Source organism: Harpegnathos saltator, unplaced genomic scaffold (genome assembly GCF_003227715.2).
Source record: "Harpegnathos saltator strain DR-91 unplaced genomic scaffold, Hsal_v8.6 scaffold573, whole genome shotgun sequence".
Classification (NCBI taxonomy): domain Eukaryota; kingdom Metazoa; phylum Arthropoda; class Insecta; order Hymenoptera; family Formicidae; genus Harpegnathos; species Harpegnathos saltator.
Window position 1 is genome coordinate 85,195 of NW_020230397.1, and position 22,934 is coordinate 108,128.

At 45.1% G+C, this 22,934-nt stretch overlaps 1 protein-coding gene across 4 annotated transcripts; it reads left to right on the top strand.

The window, feature by feature from the left end:
* The first annotated feature begins 1,272 nt into the window (after positions 1-1,272).
* On the top strand, positions 1,273-22,181 carry LOC105189408 (cyclin-T). 4 transcript variants are annotated; one of them, XM_011151484.3, is made up of 9 exons: positions 1,273-2,364; positions 4,232-4,442; positions 4,571-4,712; positions 4,801-4,846; positions 6,037-6,127; positions 8,253-8,447; positions 8,530-11,760; positions 17,596-17,684; positions 20,327-22,181. In XM_011151484.3, the coding sequence occupies exons 1-9, from the start codon at positions 2,219-2,221 to the stop codon at positions 20,367-20,369; spliced, it is 4,194 nt and encodes a 1,397-aa protein (XP_011149786.2). In that variant the 5' UTR covers positions 1,273-2,218; the 3' UTR covers positions 20,370-22,181. The 4 variants fall into 4 exon arrangements, with proteins under 4 accessions (XP_011149786.2, XP_011149787.2, XP_011149788.2 ...); XM_011151485.3 differs by having other exon boundaries at positions 4,589-4,712; XM_011151486.3 differs by having other exon boundaries at positions 4,610-4,712.
* Positions 22,182-22,934: the final 753 nt, after the last annotated feature.

The following is a 22,934-nucleotide window of genomic DNA, read 5'->3' on the forward strand; positions in this document are numbered from 1 at the left end:
TTGCGTTAGTCTTGCTCGAGCATCGTTCACATGAAGTTGTGCTGAGAATCAGTTCGAAAGTACAAAGCATTTAGAATACTGCAACACGGACGCTCACATCGCTGGAAATTACACAGTTTTCGGTTGCTGTTCCATTCGCCAACGTGAAGCGAAGACGATCGCACACTTTTTGCGTTAGTCTTCCTCGAACATCGTTCACGTAAAGTTGCGCGCTGAGAATCAGTTCGCGAGACAGAGTAGAGTCGATGTGTCGTTGGAAGTCAGTTAAAAAACGCGGCCTCCGGTTGTTCTTCCATTCGCCGACGTGAAGTGAAGAGGACCACATGCCTTTTGCGTTAGTCTTGCTCGAGCATCGTTCACATGAAGTTGTGCTGAGAATCAGTTCGTAAGCACAAAGCATTTAGAATACTGCAACGCGGACGCCCACATCGCTGGAAATTACACAGTTTTCGGTTGCTGTTCCATTCGCCAACGTGAAGTGAAGACGATTGCACGCTTTTTGCGTTAGTCTTCCTCGAACATCGTTCGCGTAAAGTTGCACGCTGAGAATCAGTTCGCGAGACGGAGTAAAGTCGACGTGTCGTTGGAAGTCAGTTAAAAAACGCGGCTTCCGGTTGTTCTTCCATTCGCCGACGTGAAGTGAAGAGGACCACACGCCTTTTGCGTTAGTCTTGCTCGAGCATCATTCACATGAAGTTGTGCTGAGAATCAGTTCGTAAGTACAAGGCATTTAGAATACTGCAACGCGGACGCTCACGTCGCTGGAAATTACACAGTTTTTGGTTGCTCTTCCATTCGCCGATGTGAAGTGAAGAGGATCACACGCCTTTTGCGTTAGTCTTGCTCGAGCATCGTTCACATGAAGTTGTGCTGAGAATCAGTTCGAAAGTACAAAGCATTTAGAATACTGCAACGCGGACGCTCACGTCGCTGGAAATTACACAGTTTTCGGTTGCTCTTCCATTCGCCAACGTGAAGCGAAGACGATCGCACGCTTTTTGCGTTAGTCTTGCTCGAGCATCGTTCGCGAAAAGGTGCGCGCTGAGAATCAGTTCGCGAGACAGAGTAGAGTCGATGTGTCATTGGAAGTCGGTTAGAGTAACAACTGCGGTTAGGTAACAAAGTTGCGCAAGTGCAATTCATTTTTGGAAACATTAATGTGAAAAGTGCCAACAGAGAGTGTCGCTCTATTGTGGTTCCAATTTACCGGGCAATTTTCGCGCGTCTGAGACTGACTTATTTGTTGTGTAGGTGGCGCTGCCTATACTCTCGACGCAGCGTGTGACTATTGCGCCGGCGGACAGTCTGCGCGCACGTCGTGCGAGCGTTCTCACGACGCGGCCGCGCTGTAGAGAGGCGAGCGTGAAACGTCGGCGGAGGATCCCTCGGGGCCAACATCCCGACGAGCGTGAGAAGAACGGGAGGCCTTGCGCGCGGACACGAGGCTCGTCGACGAGGGACCACGACGACGACGGGCCGCCTATTACCATGAGTTACGCAACGAGTAATGTCTATTAGCATTACGTTACATCGAGGTGTAGGTGCAGCTTCGGGCCGATGACGATACACCGCGTCTGCGAGACGCAACGACGTTCATGAGACTGTCGCACGCAACCCTGAAAATCACGCAAACGTGGCCGACGCACACGTTTCCTTATGATATCGGACCGCGGTCCCTTGGAGGAGTCATCCTGCTAACGGTGTTGGTTATCCGGAGGATACGCGAGAAGTTGGCAGCGAGTGGAGGAAGGCACTTTTCGAGGTTCCGTTATTCAAAGTGACTACCTCTCGAGCGCGCGTGTGCTGTCCTCGAAAGAGAGAGAGAGAGAGAAAGAAAGAAAGAAAGAAAGAGAAAGAAAGAGGAATTGATCAGATCTCCGGAGGAGGATTAGCCGGCCTCACAATCGAAACGCGTGTCTCTCGCCCAGGCGGTGAGCAAGATTCTCACCCTTAATCGCGACGCCGCGCCGGCTCGCCATTCTACACGTAAGCGAGAGAGCCGAGGTGCAGCACGGTGTACACTCTCGGTGTAGGACACGCCATTTTCGATCGCTCGGGCCGAACGGCGTGAAGTAGACAGCGAGCGACGCCGCGCTCGCTGTGGTGGTGCCTATATCGAGTGTTACCCTCCGCCTCCGCAGCCCGCTTACCTAGTCTCCACGGTCCTAGTGCCGTGAAGTGTGCATTTAGTGAGCGAGCGAGAGCTGTGTACATATAAATGGCGACCGACGAAAAATGGTACTTCACGAAGGAACAGCTCGCAAACACGCCGAGTCGGAGATGCGGCATCGATGCAGACAAGGAGCTGAGCTACCGCCAGCAGGCGGCCAATTTCATTCAGGACATGGGACAGCGCCTCATGGTGTATCCTTTCTCGTAAACACACACGCTCGCGAGTGTCTCATGTCCTCTCGCATCGTAGAACGCTCTCTGCGCTACGGATGTCTCTTCTATGCCCTCCCCCTGTTTTGCGCGCGAGCGGCCGCGCGCTCCCGCGGTCCTTCGGCCGTTTCGCGGATCCTCTCAGACCACCTTCGTCGCTCTCTCAGGTGCGATCTGATCGGCTGCGTCGCGATAGTGCGACATAGGGAACGCGTATTCCGCTGTCCGCGCTTTTCCACGTGCCTGCCCGAGGGGATCCGCGCGACTGTCCCTTTATCCCGCATGGCGTAAACGTGGCCAATATCGCGGGAACGCAGGACACGCAGCATATTGAGAGGTCCCGTGCATTTGCAGGTATCATAAATGGTCGTTCTCGTCGATATACGCCGCGCGCCAGGGAACGCTGCTTTTTTTCGCGCTAATGGCGTGCTCTTGGGCGTGTGCGTGTGTCGTTCTCAGTGGAGATCAGAGAATAGGGTCATACTTGTGAGAAGAGAGAGAGAGAGAGAGAGAGAGTGAGAGTGTGTGAAAGGGGAGGAGGGAGGGAGGGAAAGAAAGAGAGAGAATAGTTATGCATTGTTCATCGAGCCAAGTTCCTGATCACGCAGGGATCTGTGGCAATTACAGATTTTTCGTACATTCTTTTGGTATTCTCCTTACTTAAGCATTGTTTGTTTCTGTTTCATGTATCGCTGTGATGGGATGGGAGACAGAATCTAAGTTTCAGTTCCCTAGGTGTTTTCTAGGTGCTCTGATAGGTTCGCAGGTTCCTAGGTTTCTCTTCTAGCTTCTGAAAGCATCGTTAAGTTTCTAGGAGAGACTGTATTTTGCAATTTATTGCATAGTAGGACTTTGGAATATTCAGAATGTAATGCTGGTCATGCTTGTTTGTACTGTGTTGAAGGATCTTTGAAACTTGCAGACAGCTCTCATGCTTGCTCGCATGGTAGCTCTCATAGTGGAATCTATTGTCTAATTGTTTTTATTGAAATCGGTGAAAAAATTGTTATGATTTATTAATGTTGTTTCTGTTACTTTGTATCTTTTACCACTTATATTAATAAGCTTCATCAAGCTTTAGAACTAAAGAAGAAAACTTTGTTATCAGTAGTTACATGTTTGTTACACAAATGTCGTTCTTATAATATTAAAATTAGATTATTGGTGGGGATGGAGAAAGAAGAATTGACGGTATATAATTCGTCACATCAACTTTCTCATATTGATGTAAAATCTGAAAATAAAATAAATTATTTTATATATAAACTATTGTACCTTCTATTTTCTAATCTTACCATTTAATCTCTAATTGTTTAAAGTTCCAATAACAGTGATGCTCTTTGCACATATCTGTTTTTATCGTTGCTCTCTTTACCTGTCCCTTGAAGGTGAGGATTGTAAGAGCGAAATTCTTTTCTTTTTTTTTTCCTTTGTTTCCTTTTATTGTTATGTGAGTTGGAGACATTGTAAACAGGAGAGAGACTTCTTCATTGTGCCTCTCTGTATGTGTGAATTTTATCAAAAATAGTATCATGAATAGAGGATTCGCAAAAGGATTTCATGGCCGTTTATGATATCTGCTGATGCAGGATACTTGTACATTCTCATCAGAGTATTTTGGTTATTTTGGAGATTAGTGCAGATGTTACCATATTCCTAATTTGATTAAAATAATGCAGCTATTGAGGCATAGATAACTCGATAACAAAAGACCCTTTTCTTATACTGAATCCACTCTTACAGAGATTCTTTACAAGCTGTTATTTGTATCTTATGACAAGAATTATACATATGTTATTTTAGGAGATATATGTCTCAAGAATTTTCCTTAACACAATAAATATATCAGATCTCAATTATGCATCAACACAGCCATTGTCTACATGCACAGGTTTTATGTGTTCCATTCATTGACACATTTCCATCGAAACTCCATTGCTGTGGCTTCGCTCTTTTTAGCAGCAAAGGTAGAGGAGCAGCCACGGAAATTGGAACATGTCATCAAAATGGCTCATATGTGTCTTCACAGAGACCAAGTTCCACCTGACTGTAGGTCTGAGGTAAGTGTGAGTACAGAATTGAGTTATTATTAAGATATATGCTTATAAGATATGCTAAATAAAATATATACCATACCCATACAGGTAGTTAATTATTTGTAGCTAACAAACCACTGTTATTTGGGTAGCCATGTTTTATATTACAGCAATTTCTTGAACAAGCGCAGGATTTGGTATTCAACGAAAATGTCCTGCTGCAAACGTTAGGCTTCGATGTTGCCATTGATCACCCTCACACACACGTCGTTAGATGTTGTCAACTAGTAAAAGGTATAGTTAATACCAAAGTAAATCGTTACACGTCTCTATTTATACAATATTTTATATTCGATTACAATAAACATTGTTATTCTTCCAGCGAGCAAAGATTTGGCCCAGACTTCATATTTCATGGCTTCTAACAGGTATAATATGCTATTTGTTATATGAGTCGTCTATTTTGAAAGTGGTGTAAATCTGCTTTTTCTCCCAACAATCATTTCTTTCAGATGGTTATATATTATTACTGATGGTAGTGTATATAGTGAGTAGGTAATAGAGAGTATAACCTTGTGTTTACAAAATTATAAATAGTTGGATACATCATTTTCAAGATCCATATAGTTCAAGATGCATATGGGAACCCATGTCATAAAAGTTAATTTCAGATTTTGATTTTGTTCAAACAAAAATATTTTTATAATGACAATATAATAATAATATATAACAATATCATTTATTTCAAATTTTTAATATGTATATGACTTTTATTATATACTTTTTATATATTAATGATTCAATATCCATATTTATGTTGTATAAAGAAAATTTCTAAACTAATCTTGATGTTCAAATGTGTTAAAAATATATTATAGAATTGTATATTTATTTATATTGCTCTTTGAGGCATTAAAAAATATTCCATTATTTAAATTACTATATATTTTATCTTGTTTTGCGAATATTTTTTTTTATTTCTTTTTGTAATTAAATCTATTTGTAACAGTTATTTTTTTCTGATTGATTACCAATTTATCTTAAAAGATAGGTTTATATTTATTTATAAGCAGACCGACACCAAGTTATTTTTCTTAAAATTGGATTTGCATCACTTTCAAAACAAACGGTTACCTCTCTGTATTGTGTTAAGACTATGTGTAGATACCAATAGGAATGAATTTCAAAATTAATCATCAAATATATATATGAGGATACAATAGAAGCACACAATATGATGGATGGAAAGTATAAATTCAGTATATTTTACATATCATATACATGTTATAAGTTTCAAACTTTATAAAACTACTCTTATACTTACTTTACTTTATAAAACTACTCTTATACTTACTTTACTTTATAAAACTTTATAATACTTTATAATACTTTATAAAACAACTTTCTCTTATAATTATAATTTTGTAAATTATAATTCAGCAGTCATTTTAATTTCGTAGATTTATCTATTTACATACATCTAATCGATACATGTCTTGTTCCATCTTGTATTTTATAAAAGGGTCATGGACAATTTTACAAATATTAAATAATCGAGTATTTATTTACAGGTTATACACAGATCTTCATACTCAATATCGTATTGATATTTTTTCAGTTTGCATTTGACGACAATGTGTTTGCAATATAAACCCACAGTTGTCGCCTGCTTTTGCATTCACCTGGCATGCAAGTGGTCAAACTGGGAGGTAATAAAAATTTTCATATTCACAACTTATATATTTGCGAGAAAAAATCAGTAACATCTATAAAATTTACAAGTTTCAAGTATGAAAAGTAGAACGAGTATCGACTTGGAAAATGTGTTTCTTTGCCAACGAGTTTGTTGGAGACCACTGTGAGGAGTGGTTCGACCCTAACCTTAAAATTTTTTGTCTTCAGATGGTGTGAATTGCCATCGCATGTGTTAAGAGAGTTTTTAAGAGCTAAAAAAGTAACATAAAATGAGTAACACAAGAAATATATTGTATCAGGAAGACTGAGAAAGGAAATTTGTTAAAATTATATAATTGCATTGATTAGAAACATGATAAATTTGTAATCAAAGAGAAGAAAATTATTTTTTAACATGATTTTCTGTTGCAGCAGAAAATCCTGTTAACTTAAATTAATCAGTCCCTCCAGTTTTCCTTCTTGCTTAATCAGTTTTTTAATACCAAGACATATTTCTATTGATACATATATTTCGAGCTTGTTTGTAATTTGTTGATTTTTCCTCGCATAGTTTATGTATGTATAAAATTCTAAAGACTCGAAGCAGAATATTTTGTAATTTTGACATGTAACAAATTATAGGAAACAAGTTTTCTTGTTTTGTATAATTTGTGTGGATAAATAACAAGATATATATACAAAACTATCTGTTATCTCGAGCGAGTGACAAATTGCTGAAAATTATTTTTATCAAAAGATCAAGCTTATATATTTTGAATCTCTGTAACAGGATATTTTTAATCACACCATATTTTTATTGCAAGATATATTATAAGATGAACTTAACGAATATTGGGATATTCGTTTAATAGGAAAACTACTCTCTTTATCTATTTTTAACTACTAAGTATATTTAATATTATCTAAATTGGCAGTGATATATACTTAATATACCTAGTAATATACCCAAGTTAAGTTCTATCCAAAAAAGTTCTATGTGCCTCCCAAGCTCCAATTAGAAATATAAACATAAACCGTGAACGCTTTCTTTTTAAATGTATTTCACATTATCGCTTTCTAATATCCATCGGCATTGATTTTTGTCATTTAACTCTCACAAATATTTTTTAAATCTATCGTGAATAATTATTGTTCTGAGATTAAGCAGCAATGAATATTTCCATTTTACTATGTTTCTAGTTGTAGCTTACACAACAGAATTATCGTCTCTTATAATGTATAGCAAGAGGATGGTACAATCTTACATAGAATCTTTCACATCTTGATCTTTTGATCCAAGCAAAGTGTGCTATCGACAGCTGGGTTTTCCTTCTCTGCAATCTTTTTATTCTTGCTATTCAAGCTTTTGCCGCAACTACGGCAAGTTTGTCGCTCGCTCGATATGTTTGTACATGAGAATTTCGGAGGTTGCCCCGCGAGAACTGCAACGTGCGCGAACGTGTGCATGTGTGGAAGCTGCTCAATTAATGATAATACTTTTAAGATTACCTGAACGGGATTTGTTGAAGTAATATAAATGGCGTCGGAGCCAGAAAGAGAGAGAGAGAAAGAGATCGTCTCGACTTTTGTACATAAGAGTGGATCCTTCTTACGTAGATCGTTACCATGATACCGTGCATTGTATTTTTCTGCGCGCGCGTGCGTTCGCCAATCGAAACTTTTCTTCAATACGATAAATATATCAGATCTCAATTGTGCATCAACACAGCCATCGTCTACATTTTAGTCTACACAGGTCTTATGTGTTCCACTCGTTGACACGTTTCCACCGAAACTCCATTGCTGTGGCTTCGCTCTTTTTAGTAGCAAAGGTAAAGGAGCAGCCACGGAAATTGGAACATGTCATCAAAATGGCTCATATGTGTCTTCACAGAGACCAAGTTCCGCCTGATATGAGAGTCTTTATACATAAGAGCTTTTTTACGTGGTTCGTTACCGTGAATACCGCGCATTGTTGTATTTTTCCGCGCGCGTCGAACCGATAAAAATGTTAGAGTGAAAGTCGTGATAAAAAATACGGAAACAATCGGTGGGAAATAGCTGTATCCGTCGCGCCGTTGCAGACTCACGCAGAATCATCGCGTTAACATACATCAACATGCTTCTAACGATCGCTTGCTTTTGTTGTCACACCCGCAGATACCGCAGAGCAACGAGGGCAAACACTGGTTTTGGTACGTAGATAAGAGCGTAACATCGGAACTTCTGCAACAGCTGACGGCGGAATTCCTTCATATATTCGACAAGTGTCCGTCAAGACTGAAGAAGAAGATCATGAGTATATCTGCGAGCCAAAGCCCGAGCATGCACTCGAGCATGTCGAATTCCCCATTTGTAAGTGACTTGGCGATGTCCGCTGAGCAGCGTCTCTTACGAGTTGAAGTGGGAATGTGCATGTTTTTTTATCCTTTCATAGGATGCCGAGCCGCACAAGGTACAGTCTCCGGCGACGACCTCGGAGGCCAGCTGTTCTGGCATTTCTCACTCGAGTCGGCCGCATCACTCGCAGGAGAAGCAGGACAAGTCCGAGGACAAGAAAGCGGCCGTGGCCTCGACGTCATCGTCGTCGACGTCTTCATCATCGAGGCCGATTGACTATCGCGAATACCGGGAGAAGAAAGAACGTGAGCGTCTCGAGAGGGAGAAAGCTACGCCATCGACGAGCACGCAGGGTCACATGACCGACCCGAGCAAGCACCACTCGCATCACCACAAACCTGTGGCGAATGCGAGCGTGCCGAACAAACACCAGCTGCCGTCGGTGCAGAAGTCGGGCCTCCACCACAACCACCATCATAGGCCCGACATGAAGATGAGTCAACCGGTCTCGCAAAGACACTCGACCGGCACGCAAGCCAGAGATGGCGGCCGCGACCCCAACCGACAGAGGTTGCCGCGGGACTACAACGTCGGCAGCAGCGCGACGAATAGCGCGGTCGCACATTCGTCCCGAGATGGCCTGGACACGACTCTTGACGGCGCATCTCACCGGGACATGGGAGCCGCGCAAGACGCGAGCCACGGCGGTCTGCAGGAGAAGCCGTCGAGCAATAACAACTACAACCTGCATAGGTTGAACACGCTCGACGGCAAGCAACAGCCCTACGACAAGAGGATGCACGACCCGAGGCACGGCAAGCCCGCCGAACACAAGAAGGAGCAGGGCGAGCCGAAGAGCGGCGCGTACGGCGGCGGCAAATACCCGGACCTCGCGACCAGGGTGGACCGACAACAACGCAAGTCGGACACGTTGGAGCAGAGATGCGAGGAGGTGCGGAAACTTATCGAGAAGCCGCTGCCGCCTCCACCAAAACCGACGGAGGTGTCGTACATGCTGAACGCACCGAAACAGCCGCATCACAGCAAGTACGACAAGTCGCTGAGCGCGTCGCACGCAGCAGCCGACACGAAGCACTCGACGGCGGCGTTGGGTCAGGCTGCGTTGTCGCAGCAGCAGCAGGACAAATCACCCAGCGCGCCAGCGGTGTCGGCGGCCTCCCAGGTCGCATCCCAGGCCTCGCAGAAGACCACACCGGCCAGGGGTGTACAACAGCAGCAACACAACCAGCACTCGGCTTACGGGGTGTCCCAGATCCTCAAGGATACCATGAAGAACGGCAGCTCCCAGGCGTGCCTGTCCACACTGAACAACGTGGACGACTCGAAGCCGGATAAACGAGCGAGGATGCACGACGACTCGGACAAGTCCATCACCGTCGACGTGCAGCAGCAGCAGCAGCAGCAGACGCCACCCAGCAGCCGGCACAGATCGCTGTTTAGTCCGGATACACCGACCACAAGGGAGCCACACGCGCAGAGGCCCAAGTCGAAGCAGAAGACACCACCTTCTGCGGCGAGGGCGCTGAAGCAGGAGCGCGCGTCGCCGTTCGCGAGCCCATCAGCGACGAGTTCGCAGCAGCTGGACTCTTTGCTGATGAAGCGGCCGGCCAGTGACAGCGTGGCACCACCGACACACAAGAGGCCACGCACCAGCAGCACCGGTGAGAACGCCAACGAACACCTGGCGAAAATAAAGACCGAAGATCCGGCCAGCCTGGAGGCTATGAGGATGCTCGGTCGCGTACCTGAGCTGATCCAGCCGATCCGCGACACTCCGCTGTTGACGAGCGGCGGTCGAGCTGGCTCCTCGGCGGTCCTCGGCGCCGACATCAAGCCAGAGCAGTTCGTTAAGTACGACCTGGACGCGATGGTGCCCCGCCTGAACGCGACGATGGCGCAGCACAAGATGTCGTCGATGAGCGTGCAGGAATTGACGAACGGTCTGGAGCCGAGCGTGCTGGTGAAGCAGGAGCCATCCGCCGAGTATCACGTAAAGAAGGAGCAACCGCACAGGATCATCCAGCAGGCGGTTACCGTGAAGCTCGAGCACCAGCCGCATCCTCACTCCCAGCAGCCGAAGCTGGAGTACTCGCCGATGAAGTCCGCGCAGAGCATCAGCGCGTTGTTGCAAGAGCCCTTGGCCCCGATGCCATCACTGCTGCAGGCGGCGATGCAGCAGCACAGCCAGACGCATCACAACCAACAGATGCACACGGACCTTCTGCAACAACAACAGCAGGCCGCTCTTCATCTGCTGGCGAACCAACAGCAACTCCCGATCAGCAACTCCGGCAATTTGTCCGTGTCGACCGCGAGCGAAAGCACGTCATCGATGATGTCGATGGTCGACATGATGAATGCTTTTGTGGTTATACCGCCGCTCACACACCACCAACCACCGAGCGTCACCGAATCTACGTCCGTCTCACTCTCGGTCGTTCCTCCTGCACCACCTCCGCCACCTCCACCAGCCGCGGCGACGGCGACGACAACAACGACGACAACGGCGACAACAACGTCGTCGTCGGCGGCGGCGGCGGCGGCGGCAACAACGACGACAACGACGGTGGCTGCACTCGAGGAGAAACGACCATCGGACCACCACAAGAGTGAGAAGAAGAAGAAAGAGAAGAAACACAAACACAAAGACAAGGACAAGACCCGAGAGAAGCACAAGCACAAGCACAAGGACAAAGACAAGGAGAAGCACCGGGAGAAGGACAAGGAGCGGATCGAGGAGTCTCCGGCAACGGCGGCGCCCATCAAGATCACTATCCCCAAGGATAAACTGAACTTGAGCAGCACAGAGGCGCCGACGAGCGTGAACATCGCGGGCGCTGGAAGTGGTGCGGCATCGCTACCGGACAAGAACAAGTCGCCGCAGAGCACGGGCCTGAAGATCAAGATCCCGAAGGAGCGGCTAAAGGGGGCAGCCGACAGCATGGCCAGTTCAGCCGCGCAGCCGGTGGTGCACGGAATGGTGCCCCTGAAGATCAAGATCCGGACCGACACTATTTCCAGGAGTTCCACAGGGCCGACGTCGGTGTCACCGCAGGCCCCGTTACCGGTCCAGCAGCCGCCGGCGACAGCGGGCGGCTCGAGCGGCTCGCATGCAACCTCCGAGTCGGCGAACGAAAGTGCGAGTCGGAAGCGCGAGCGGCCCGAGCAGACGGACAGCGGGGCGGCCAGCAGCAGCCAGCTGCCAAGCACGAAGAAGTCGCAGTTAGCCGCGGCGGGCTACAGCCAGGCCCACCGACCTGGGGAGCGGCAGAACGGGAGGCATTATAACTCCGGGAACAGTAATAAGGTACGTGGAGGTGGTAGAGGCGCCCGTCATTACAGCGGCCGCGCCCCCCCACCACTAGCCACTGGTCCTTACGCAGCAACTGGCCAGCGCAGCGGCGATGGTTACTATCAGCGAGATAATAACTACGGCCTTAGCAACCGTGGCCGCGGTGGTCAAGCTCCCTACCCGCATCAGTCCCTCCCGACACTCCCAGCCGCCGTCCGCGGCGACCTAGGCTACGCGAGGGGCGGTCACGCCGCCGGCGGCCAAGCGCGCGCGGACCAGTACTTCTTCGCGAACTATCCGCCGCACGCGGCGATGTACAATCCCGCCGGGTACATGTTCGAGCCTGCCTTCTACCAGCAATCGTACCAACAACAACAGTATCAAGCGCAGCAGCAGCAGCAGCAACAACAGCAGCAGCAGCAACAGCAGGCGGCTTTTCCGTCGATGTACCCGGCGGGAGGTGTCATCATGACGTCGGACGGCGCGATCGACACGTCGGTGCCGCCGCCGTCGATGCTGCACTCGAGTCTTCGCAGCCGGGGCCAGAACATCCTGCGGCAGCAGCCTGCGTCGTTGTCCGTCCAGCAGGACGCGGCGTCTTCGTCGTCGTCGTCGTTGCCACCCCCGCCGCCGCCGCCGCCGCCTCCTCCGCCGTTACCGTTCGGTCCGCCACCTCGTGCCACGCCCCCCCCTCCCCCGCCGCCTTCGCCGTAGCTAGGCGTCCCTGGAAGAGGACGCTGCCACGTCGTCCGTGGTTGTCGTACAAACCCGCGGTAGATCCAGTACTCTGGCTGCTCCGGTTCCCGCAGATGATCTCCCAGGCAAAAGCGTGGTCTCCCTCACCCCTCCCGCGCGATGAGTCAATGTATAGTGCCGCTCTTGTCCTTTCTCTCTTCCTCATCTTCCTCATCTTCCTCCTCTTCCTCCTCTTTCGCTTCTTCGGCCGGGAGAAGTCTCCGCTCGCGGAGCCTCGTCTCTTCTTCAACGAGACGCCGAGCCCTGCCAAGCTCATGCTGGGCCTCCCGCTCTCCGTCAGCGACGGTGCTGTCTCTTTTATTATCCTTGTACTTTTCTTCTTTCTTCCTCTCCCCTTTCCGCCCGCCCCACTCTCCTCGTCGTCCTTCTGTCGAGTCTTCTGCGAATGGTAGAGTTGGCTGCAGCATGACGTTGTCTTACCATGTCGCTTACTTTGCTCTCTCTCTCTTTCTCTTTCTCTCCCTCTCCCTTCTCTCCCCTCTCTTCCTTCCCTTCCCTTTCTATGACTGCTTCTTCAGTCTCTATCTCTTCCCTGTGTACGTGTATGGTAGCGTTTGATACTTCTCATCACCGTAGCGTACCCTCTTTAGTTGGACACGGCATTCTTTGATTCTTCGGCAACACTCCGATGGCGACGCGTGAGTTCGAGGTTACCAATCCTCGGTTACGGCGGGCTTGGGGGTTTGAGTTTTCACGATTTCGGAGGTTGCCCTTCGAGAACTGCAACGTGCGCGAACACATGCATGCGTGGAAGCTGCTCAATCGATGATATTACCTATAAGATTACCTGACGTTCGAGCTAAGATATTTCGTGCAATTTAAACTCTATTCTGACTAATATTTATACTTAATTATGGCTCATAGAAACGACAACGGGATTTGTTGAAGTAATATAAATGGCACACGTAGGAGTCAGAGAGAGAGAGAGAGAGAAAGAGAGAGAGAGAGAGAGAGAGAAAGAGAGACAGATCGCCTCGTCTTGCAAAACGAAAGTGCAACGGCTCTGGAACGATTTCTTTTTTTATTCCCTTTTTCTTTGGATGAACTGTTTATATATACGAGATATTTTGCTATATTATTTATTTATTTGTTAATTTCTTGTTTTGTACATATAAATATCACACGACACACACGCACACATATACCTCACACGCGCACACACACACACACACACACACATACGCACCACACACACACACACATACACGCACACACACACATACACGCACACACACACACACACATACACGCACACGTACAGATTTGTATATGTATTTAATGTATATAAATATTATATTATTTTGAAATTTGAATTCCTATGAGCGTTTCCTTCCATAAAATGTACGAGTAGCGGAAGGATAACGAGCACTTAGGCGATTTGGAGGCAATTTTCACGCGGAAAATGGCAAAGCTTCGTGGCAGCGGTCGCGTCATGAACTTGATGAACGTTCGAAGTTGCGTCGCCGCGAAAACGCGAGCGCACGCGCGCGAGAGAGAGAGAGAGAGAGGAGGGGGGAGGGAGGAAGGGGGGGAGAAATGACACTGCCAAGCGATAAACGAGAAGCCATTGTGATTTTCTTTTTTGCTTTACCCCGTAGTGGTGTGCGTATCGCGAGAGCTCAATTTAGTTTCAGCGAGAAGATTCGCGTAGGCGGTTATAATTTTCCATGAACGTAAACGTCGTTATTACGAGACCGCAAATGTAGATAGCATAGTTTAATGGCGAATCAGATGAGTACCGTCTCTTTGTGTCGCCCGAACGAACGGTTATATCGACAGAGTATATTATCACGCAAATACGTGAACGTTAACCATTTAATCGGAAGTTTAATTAGAATGTACAATAGAGAGTAATATGTTGCGCAAAGCGACAGCGCGTGCGAGCGGACGCGTGAAATCGTGATCGACATCGTGATAACTTTCACCGGTAAACGTGAATATATCGCGTTTATGCGTGTCCGTGACATCGAAGTACAGAGGGGCCAATTTTCTTTTTTTTTTTGTTTTTTTTAACTAGGAGCAAACGTAGAGCTTTGATAGATTGATGTATCCCCATGCAGCACAGAACATTGCTGCAACGTTGCGATAATGTTGCGGCAACATTACTGCAATGTCGTTGCAGCTTCTGTGCTGCGTAGATCCGCATATTTAATATGCCGAGATATACTCAGCACAGAAAATCGTAGCAACATTGCTGCAACGTTGCGACAATGTTGCGGCAACGTCGCAGCAATGTTGCGGCAACTCTTGCGCTGTATACGCACATACACGTGTATATATATCTGGGTTTATTATATATGTGAATATATAGAGTGTGCATATATATATATTATATACATGTATGTGTATGTATATGGACACACACATTCTTGTATGCATTTTGATTGTGTAATTTTCTATTAGAGTGATTAAAGCGGTAGAGTGATTATATGTTAACACGGTAATTACTACATATACATGCAAGTACGTTCAGCATATGTAGTAATTATCGCTGTACCTCTACGCGAAATAACTATTATTACAACAGATGTAACACGTAGATGTTCTCTCGATGAGAAACTATAACGAGAGAGAGAGAGAGAGAGAGAGAGAGAGAGAGAGAGAGAGAGAGAGAGAGAGAGAGAGAGAGAGAGAGAATCTTTTGTAGAGCAGATATCAACTCAGGTAGGCGCATTGTTTGAACTGAGTGGTAATGTGATCACAGTGCGCGTGCGCGCGCGCGCGTATAGATATAAATATATATATTGTGTAACACTTTGACCGCGGAATGGAATATTGTAAATTCTTTCGCGCCGACATTGTTGAGCAATGCGCTCGCGCGATCAAAGTGTTGAGAATTGTACATTTATTATGTGGCGTATGACACGCGGGCCGCGGTGTTGTGTCGCGGAGTAGAAGAGTCGCGGCTGTCGCATCATTGTTAATTATTATTATTGTCACGATTATCGTCGCCATTTTAATCCGAGAGGATGAAACGAGATCGGTCGCACTTTCCTCCCGCGTGAATTCAAGTACGCCTTAGAAGAAGGGGTGCGACCCCATACAGCACAAAAGTTGCAGCAATGTTGCTGCAACTTTTTGTGCTGTGTGGTGACGTAACGGGCTCGATTAAAATGGACAAAGAAATGTATATAATAAATATATATGATATTGTTGATTATTTTTCTGATATTATACACGTTTAGCTTTTGATAACTTTCGGATCGGAGCTTAGACACTGGCCGCGGAGAGTCGTTGCTTAGATAGGCGCAGGTATCTTTGACGTTTGCAGCTGGAGACGCGTTGAATTTTTTTCGGACATTATACACATATATATTTTTTTATGTGTGTATATATATATATATATATATATATATGTGTGTGTGTGTATGTATATATGTGTGTATATATATATATATATATACATGTCGCAGGAGTAAAGCCATTTTCGTATTTTCGAGCGACATATGACGGAGAAAATCGCGCGTACCTTCTGTGATTTACTAAAAATCGTGAGTGGCCACTTTCTTCGCCCACTCTGACCTGATCCGTTGCCAATTCGATCGATTTGTTGCCAACGTGATGGACATTTGCGAACAAAATTGTACGCGCTGACGAGACAGCGAATTGAACGAATAAATATATATATGTTTTGTTAAGAGCTCTCGATCGCTCGTGCGATCGCGACGTTAGCTGAAAGACAAAATAATTGCCAAGATAAATAATTTTTATACACGCTGTGGCCTTGAGAGGGAGAGAGCAAGAGGGAGAGAGCAAGAGGGAGAGCTATATATCCATACAACACAAAAGTTGCAGAAACATTGCCGCAACGTTGCTGCAATATTGCAGCAATGTTGCGGCAATATTGCTGCAACTTTTGTGCTGTATGGGATAGCCTGTCGCGTGGAGCGGTGAAGTAAAGTGTTTGAGTACTCGAGTCAATTCTTTGGGAGAATATTGCGCGATGAGGGAAACGTTGTCGCGAATGGTCGCTCCCGGAGAAGCGGGGAGTATGCAAATCTCTCTCGCTTTACTTTCTTCACGTATATCTGCATATGGCGTCTCCCTCACCTCTTTCTCGATTACCTGATGGATTCTGGGACCAATTTGGAGCTGACATTTCCCTGGAAAAAGTATTACGGTGGCCTTAATGTTACAAATGCAAATTATTGTTCGTGCGCGTTGCTGTTGTTCGTGTCAAGTCGGGTGACACCATTCGGTCTGATTCGATTCGAATCGTGTTTATTATGTTTATTTGTGTATACGCACACATATACATGTGTACATGGAAATTTTTAATTCTGTTTGATAAAAAATTTACTTAACGATGCACCCCGGGGTACTTAATACCGTCAATCTCACGACTAATGGCGAGAAATTTTTTTCTTTTTTTTTTTTTTTTTTTTTTCAGAAAATTACCTCGAAATTTGTCGTAGAATCTGACCAAGACACACAAAGGTGTGAGATTGCCTATGTAAAGATATATTTATTTTGCAAAAGAGAAAAGAGAGCCGGGAGCAAAAGGAAGGATGAGATATGCGAGAGTGAAAAGAACATAACATATACATGTATATACATGTATATATATATATATGTGTATGTACGTATGTATGTATGTATATATGTATATCGTATATTTGAGCTTGTACGTGTGCGAACCGCCGAGACAAATGATTTCGGAGACATAAATATTAAGTTACGAGAGAAGGGCCGATTTTCGCCAAGACAGGAAAAAGAAATATATATATATACATATATATACATATATATATATATACACACATATATATATATATATACACACATATGTATAACGCGAGAGCATTGCGTAAAACTGTACACGATGTATAGCTCGCCACCTGTCGCGTACGCTACCTGTTTTATAGTGAGCAGTTCCACTCGCGGAGTTATCGCGCGCGCGTTGTCACGTGCTCGGGAAGCTTCCCGCTGAACTCTTCTGTCCGACATCACCACGGCGGGTGTCGCGAAAGTAGCTCACGCATGGAGACGAAAGGGCGTCGAACGTAGCTCATGCATGGAGGCGAAAGGATGTCTTTTGCCGAAAGGTTGCTTTCGCCGAATCAATAAACATGAGATTATTATTCTGTTATACAGCAGGGACCGTACGCGTCACGTGATCGACCAAGAGACAAAAAAAAGTATAAAGCAAAGCAAATAAACGTTCTGTGCAACCGAAAAACAAGGTATCTCAGTTATTATTTATTTTAATTATTTCGTCTTCTTCTCAACACACAGTACCGCATGCACACACATACACACACACACACACGCACGCATACATGCGAACAGACATTTACACCTAAAAATATGTCACATACGCCGTAATCGTGTCGCATCTGTTTTATGTACTAACCTCACGACTCGCTATTTTGTATCCGCGACATCGCCATATCGCTCGCGCGAGTCTCTCTACGAGTCGGGTATGCGCGCAGGGTATGTTTATTAAAACAAGGCGGATTAATTAATTAATTATGTCGCTCGGTGCGTCATCTTGTCCGCTTGGTGAAGGGCACGTCACGACTGTGTTGCCGCTATTGTCGCCACGAGTATCGGTTTATCGTCGCTCTTACTGTTGTAATCGTATTATTGTTGCTGTATTCGCCGACGTGTGCGTGCGTGCGTGCGTATGTGTGTGTGTGTGTGTAGCGCGCGCGCGCACGGGCACGTGGAGTGTGCTTGACGTGATACACTGGCTGGCATGCGTGTGTATGTGTGTCTGTGTGTGTGTGTTGTGTGTGTGTGTGTGTGTGTGTACACGTCCGATATGCGTATGCATGCGCGTAAATCTCGTAGGTGAAAACGTTTCTCCCTCCTGCGCCGGCCTCCTGCTTTTTCGGTCGCGCTTTCGATCACAGCCGGGAGCGAAATCGGAGGAGACAGACGCGGAGATTCGGAGATCGACGCGCAAAATTGTGAAAGAAGGAAGTGACGCGTGCGTGCGCGCGCGGCGACGGAAATTTACTCGTTGATTTTATCGTTCTCTCTCGTGTCTTTTCTGCGATACGCCGCTTGCTCTCTTCAGAGAGAGAGAGAGGCTTCGCGATTAGTTTGTCAATATCCGTCACGAGAGCGTGAAGAGTTGCCGTTGAAATGTCGAGATTACCGCCGGAAGGCGAGTCGGCGACGGCTGATTTGAACGTCCGCCGCCGCCGTTAAACGCCGTCGTCTTCCTTCACTCGCGTTATTTTACATACACGCGCCGCGGCACCGACTTGTAAGAGTCGTCAAGGCTCTCCGACACGATGTTGCTCGTCGCGCATATACAGGGTGTCCCATTTTAAATGTTCCGGGCAAATATGTCGGAAAATATGGAAGATACGGTGAAATGTTTCGGACAAAAGTTGTATGGTTTCGAGGGGGATATAAAATAACTGTATCGGTTTATTTGCAGATGGCGTCACTTTCGAGATATTCATTGATCATCGCTTTTCTTCAATGGGAACCCCCATTTTTTATTACGTCTTTTTCTACCGATTAATTGAACAACTTTTGTCTGAAACATTTTTCCATTTGCCTGATATTTTGTGAGGATTTTATTTCAGAAAAACTTGGTAACTTTCTCGACATTTAGCTTGCGATATCTCGCTAACTATTTTTCGAAAGAAAAAGTGGTATTAGACTTTTTTTATTCTATTTGGTCTCAAGAATATATTGTTACAATAGCGCTCTAATTTTTGTTAATTTGATGATTTTGAAATTTCTGAAGGTCAATGAGTTAACAAAAGTTAAGGCACTATAACAATATATTGTAACAATATATTTTTGAGACCAAATAGAGTAAGAAAGTCTAATATTATTTTTTTTCTTCCGATAAATAGTGAGTGAAATATCGTAAGTTAAATATTGAAAAAGTTACTGAGTTTTTCCTAAATATCTTAAAAAGTATTAGACAAATATGTTATACAATAAAAGTGTTTCAGACAAAAGTTGTTAAAATTAATTAGTAGAAAAAGAAGATGCTCAAATTCCATTTGAGGAAAATAATGATCAATGAATATTTCGAAAGTGGCGCCGTCTGTAAACAATCTGTAAACAAACTGATACAGTTATTTTATGTCCCCCCTTGAAACCATATAACTTTTGTCTGAAATATTTTTCCATATTTTTCGAAATATCTGCCTTTAACATTTATGTGGAGACATTTAAAATGGGACACCCTGTGTTTATAGGGTGTTGCTGAAGTACCGTCGAATATTTGAGGAGTTGATTCTTGAGATCTCATTTTGAGGAGATGAATTTGCGCAAGAGACTTTGATCTGAAACTTGATTTTGTAACCTTATCGTCTTTTTTTTCTTTTTATTGCCAAGAGAAGTTTCTTTCTCAAACTTATTTTCATTTCTGCCAGTTTTGTAAAAAGTTGACGTCTCATTATTTTGTTAAATAGCTGCCACGAAATACTCTAGGTAGATTTCGATTAAGCTCTGTTTGAGAGATTCGATTTCGAGATTTTGCTCACGGAACGATATTGTTGTGGCATACAACGTTGCAGCTATGTTGCTGCAACTTTGTGCTGTATATGAGCGGTCTTTCGCATATTATCTTCATCTCTCCACATAAATGAGATCATCACGAGTTACATGAGAAAATCTTATATAGTTTTCAATCGCGAACGATTTGCATGCAGATTCGAACACCGAGTCGCTCGTTTCGAGGATTTCATCAGGACCGTCGAGTCCTTTTGAAACTCGCGATCCTCGGAATCAACGGCCTCGATTGTCGAAGACCCGCGATGAGAGTGCATGATGCCGCTTTTGATGACAAAACTTTCAATCACATGTGCATTGTTTCACGGACCAGACATCACACGACTCTGCTTGTTTTCAGGACAGACACACGTCCAGCCATCACAAAAGCTCTAACAAGGTGACGCAGTCCCACCAGTCCCACGCGACGTAGTATGCTGTTGGACAGAACGATCAGGACGTTCCACGGCGGTTTCCGAGGTTATTTAACCGCCGTGCCGAGGACAACGTGCTGAGTAGCGCGCGAAGTTCACCGGAGCGACACGACTGCGCCCCGAAAAATAGCTTCGAAGTAGTCGTCGAGCGCGTGCCGCTCCGCTCGCCGACAGCGTCATCCGTCTCCATTTCGCAAGGATCATTCCTCTCTTGCATTTCTTCCCGCTGCTTTCTTCCTCTTTTTCTTCTCTTTTTTCATGTTTTTCTTCTCTCGCCGTGCGCGCGTCTACTCTTCTTTCTTCATATCCTTTCTCCCTGACTTGTGTTAGCTTCCGCCGGCGAGGATACGAGACGCATGAATGAAGGATGACGAGCACCGTCTCCCTCCGCGATCAGTCGGCGGAAGCTCCGAGCGGAAGAGGCAAGCGTGATCTCGCTCAGATTGAATGTACGTTAATTCACTCATCAGACGCGTCCTTGCCTCCTCGCGTTCACGCTTCGCTCCTGTGACGCCAGCAGGTTGCGGTCTTTGCGAAATGCAGCAGGAATGATCCTTGTCTGGCAAAACTCGAGCCACATCCAGCTCTCGCGTCGCTCATCACCTGATCGCGAGTGGCTCACGTGCAACATGTCGACTCGATTGCGATTATTGTTGTACGGTCAAGGTACTCCGCCCGTCGCCCCGTTCGCTCGCTCGCTTGGAAACGTCTGGTGCGTCCTTTGCTGAAAAATTTCTATTGTGACCAGGGAGGAAATTTCTGGAAAAATTCCTATACCTCACATGGGAAATTTGTCGCTAGGGTCGACTCATCTCGTTCGGGCTGTCGCTTCACTCGTCGCGGATTAACATCTGGAAGCTTGCGGACATTCAAGGACCCGCCGCAGAGTCGAGATTATCGCCGCCGGACCGGGCAAAGTAGCGGAAATATGTCCTCGCTGGACAATTCGAAATTGCGCAATGCGTGTGCACGCGACGATGGCGGAGTGCCGAGTTGAAGAAGAATACGGATACGTCGCAGCGTGATGATCGTGATCATCTACGGTTGGTGTTGGTTTCCTCGCGCGTCAAGTAGATCCTACGAAGCTACGCAGAGATAGGATTTTGACAAAAAAGGCACGACGAAAGAGGGGGGAAAATGGGAGGAAAGATGGAAGAGATTGGGGAGCTGGTTCTTGGATTCTCCCTTCGCACCGTTTCTCGTTGCCTTAGTGATATTTCGATGTATATATATATACAGTGTCCCAAAAGTCCCTCGAATCTCGGAAATGAAGGATTTTGGAGTAAAATGTTTCGTACAAAAGTTGTGTAGTTTCAAGTGACGCGTTACATAACGTTTACATAATGATATTGATATGATCCTGAATAGTGTTGTCAAGGTTATATAAGGATCACTTTGAAAATTTTAGATGGAAACTTTCATCTTTTATTATCGTGTCATCTTCCTCTGCTGATTAACTTCAACAACTTGAACAACTTTTGTCTGCGAAACATTTTTGTCCACTTAATATTTTTTGAGATATTTAAGGAGAAGTTGGTAATTTTTTCAATATTTAGTATTTAGCGGTAAATATATATTTAAATATTTATAATTTTGTATTGTTACGATATCTCGGTAACTATTTGTCGGGAAGAAAAATAACGCTAGACTCTTTTACTCCAATTGGTTTCAAGAATACTGCTGCTTGTAACTTGTCCTAACTTTTGTTAATTTGCTAATTTCGACATTTCTAAAGATCGAGTCAACAGAAAAAGTTAAGGCACTATTGTAATATTCTTGAGATCAAACAGAGCAGAAAAGTACCGCTCGTACTGCTTTTTCTTCCGGCAAACAGTTCATCGACATATCGCAAGCTAAATGTTGAGAAAATTACCAAAGATTGTTCCTTAAGTATTCATAAATTAAATTAAATTAAAAAATTAAATTTCCTGGAAAATACATAATATATATAATGTAATATAATATATAATATAAATATAATAATATAATAATATAAATTTCCTTAAAAAGAAGTTTTCTTTAAATATCTCAAAAAATATTGGGCGAATGAAAAAAAGGTTTCAGACAGAGTTGTTCAAGTAAAAGACGGCACAAATAAAAAATGGGGGTTTCCGTTAAAAGGTTTCAAAATGACCCTTACATGATCCTAATATCGCTATTCAAGCCGTCACATCAAAATCACTACGTAACGCTTGAAATTCCACAGTTTTTCTATGAAACATTTCTCTCTAAAATGTTTTGTTCTTGAGATTCCGGAAGTGTTTCGGGACTCTTGGGCCAGCCTGTATAAATAGATCCCACCGTTCTTCCGCGTTTCTGGAGGAACATAGAATATGCAATCGCCGAATTCTTGGCCCATCGATTGACACGCCGCGCGTCGACTGGTTCGTTGCAGAGAGAAGATTCGGCGGTTGATCGCGCGCGCGTTTTTCCGCCGCTCTCGCCGACTGAGCGACGAGAGTCTCGCGCTCTTTTTACATTGTCTTATTGTTGTTTTCCTTTTTAAGCAGAGCGCGACGTGGTGCAAATTTCGCG

Excerpts from the sequence above, each read along its gene's own strand:
- LOC105189408 (XM_011151484.3), top strand. The coding sequence starts at position 2,219 with ATGGCGACCGACGAAAAATGGTACTTCACGAAGGAACAGCTCGCAAAC. Across the intron at positions 2,365-4,231 it reads ATGGGACAGCGCCTCATGGT|ATCTCAATTATGCATCAACA; the intron begins GTATCCTTTCTC and ends TAAATATATCAG. Across the intron at positions 4,713-4,800 it reads ATGTTGTCAACTAGTAAAAG|CGAGCAAAGATTTGGCCCAG; the intron begins GTATAGTTAATA and ends TTATTCTTCCAG.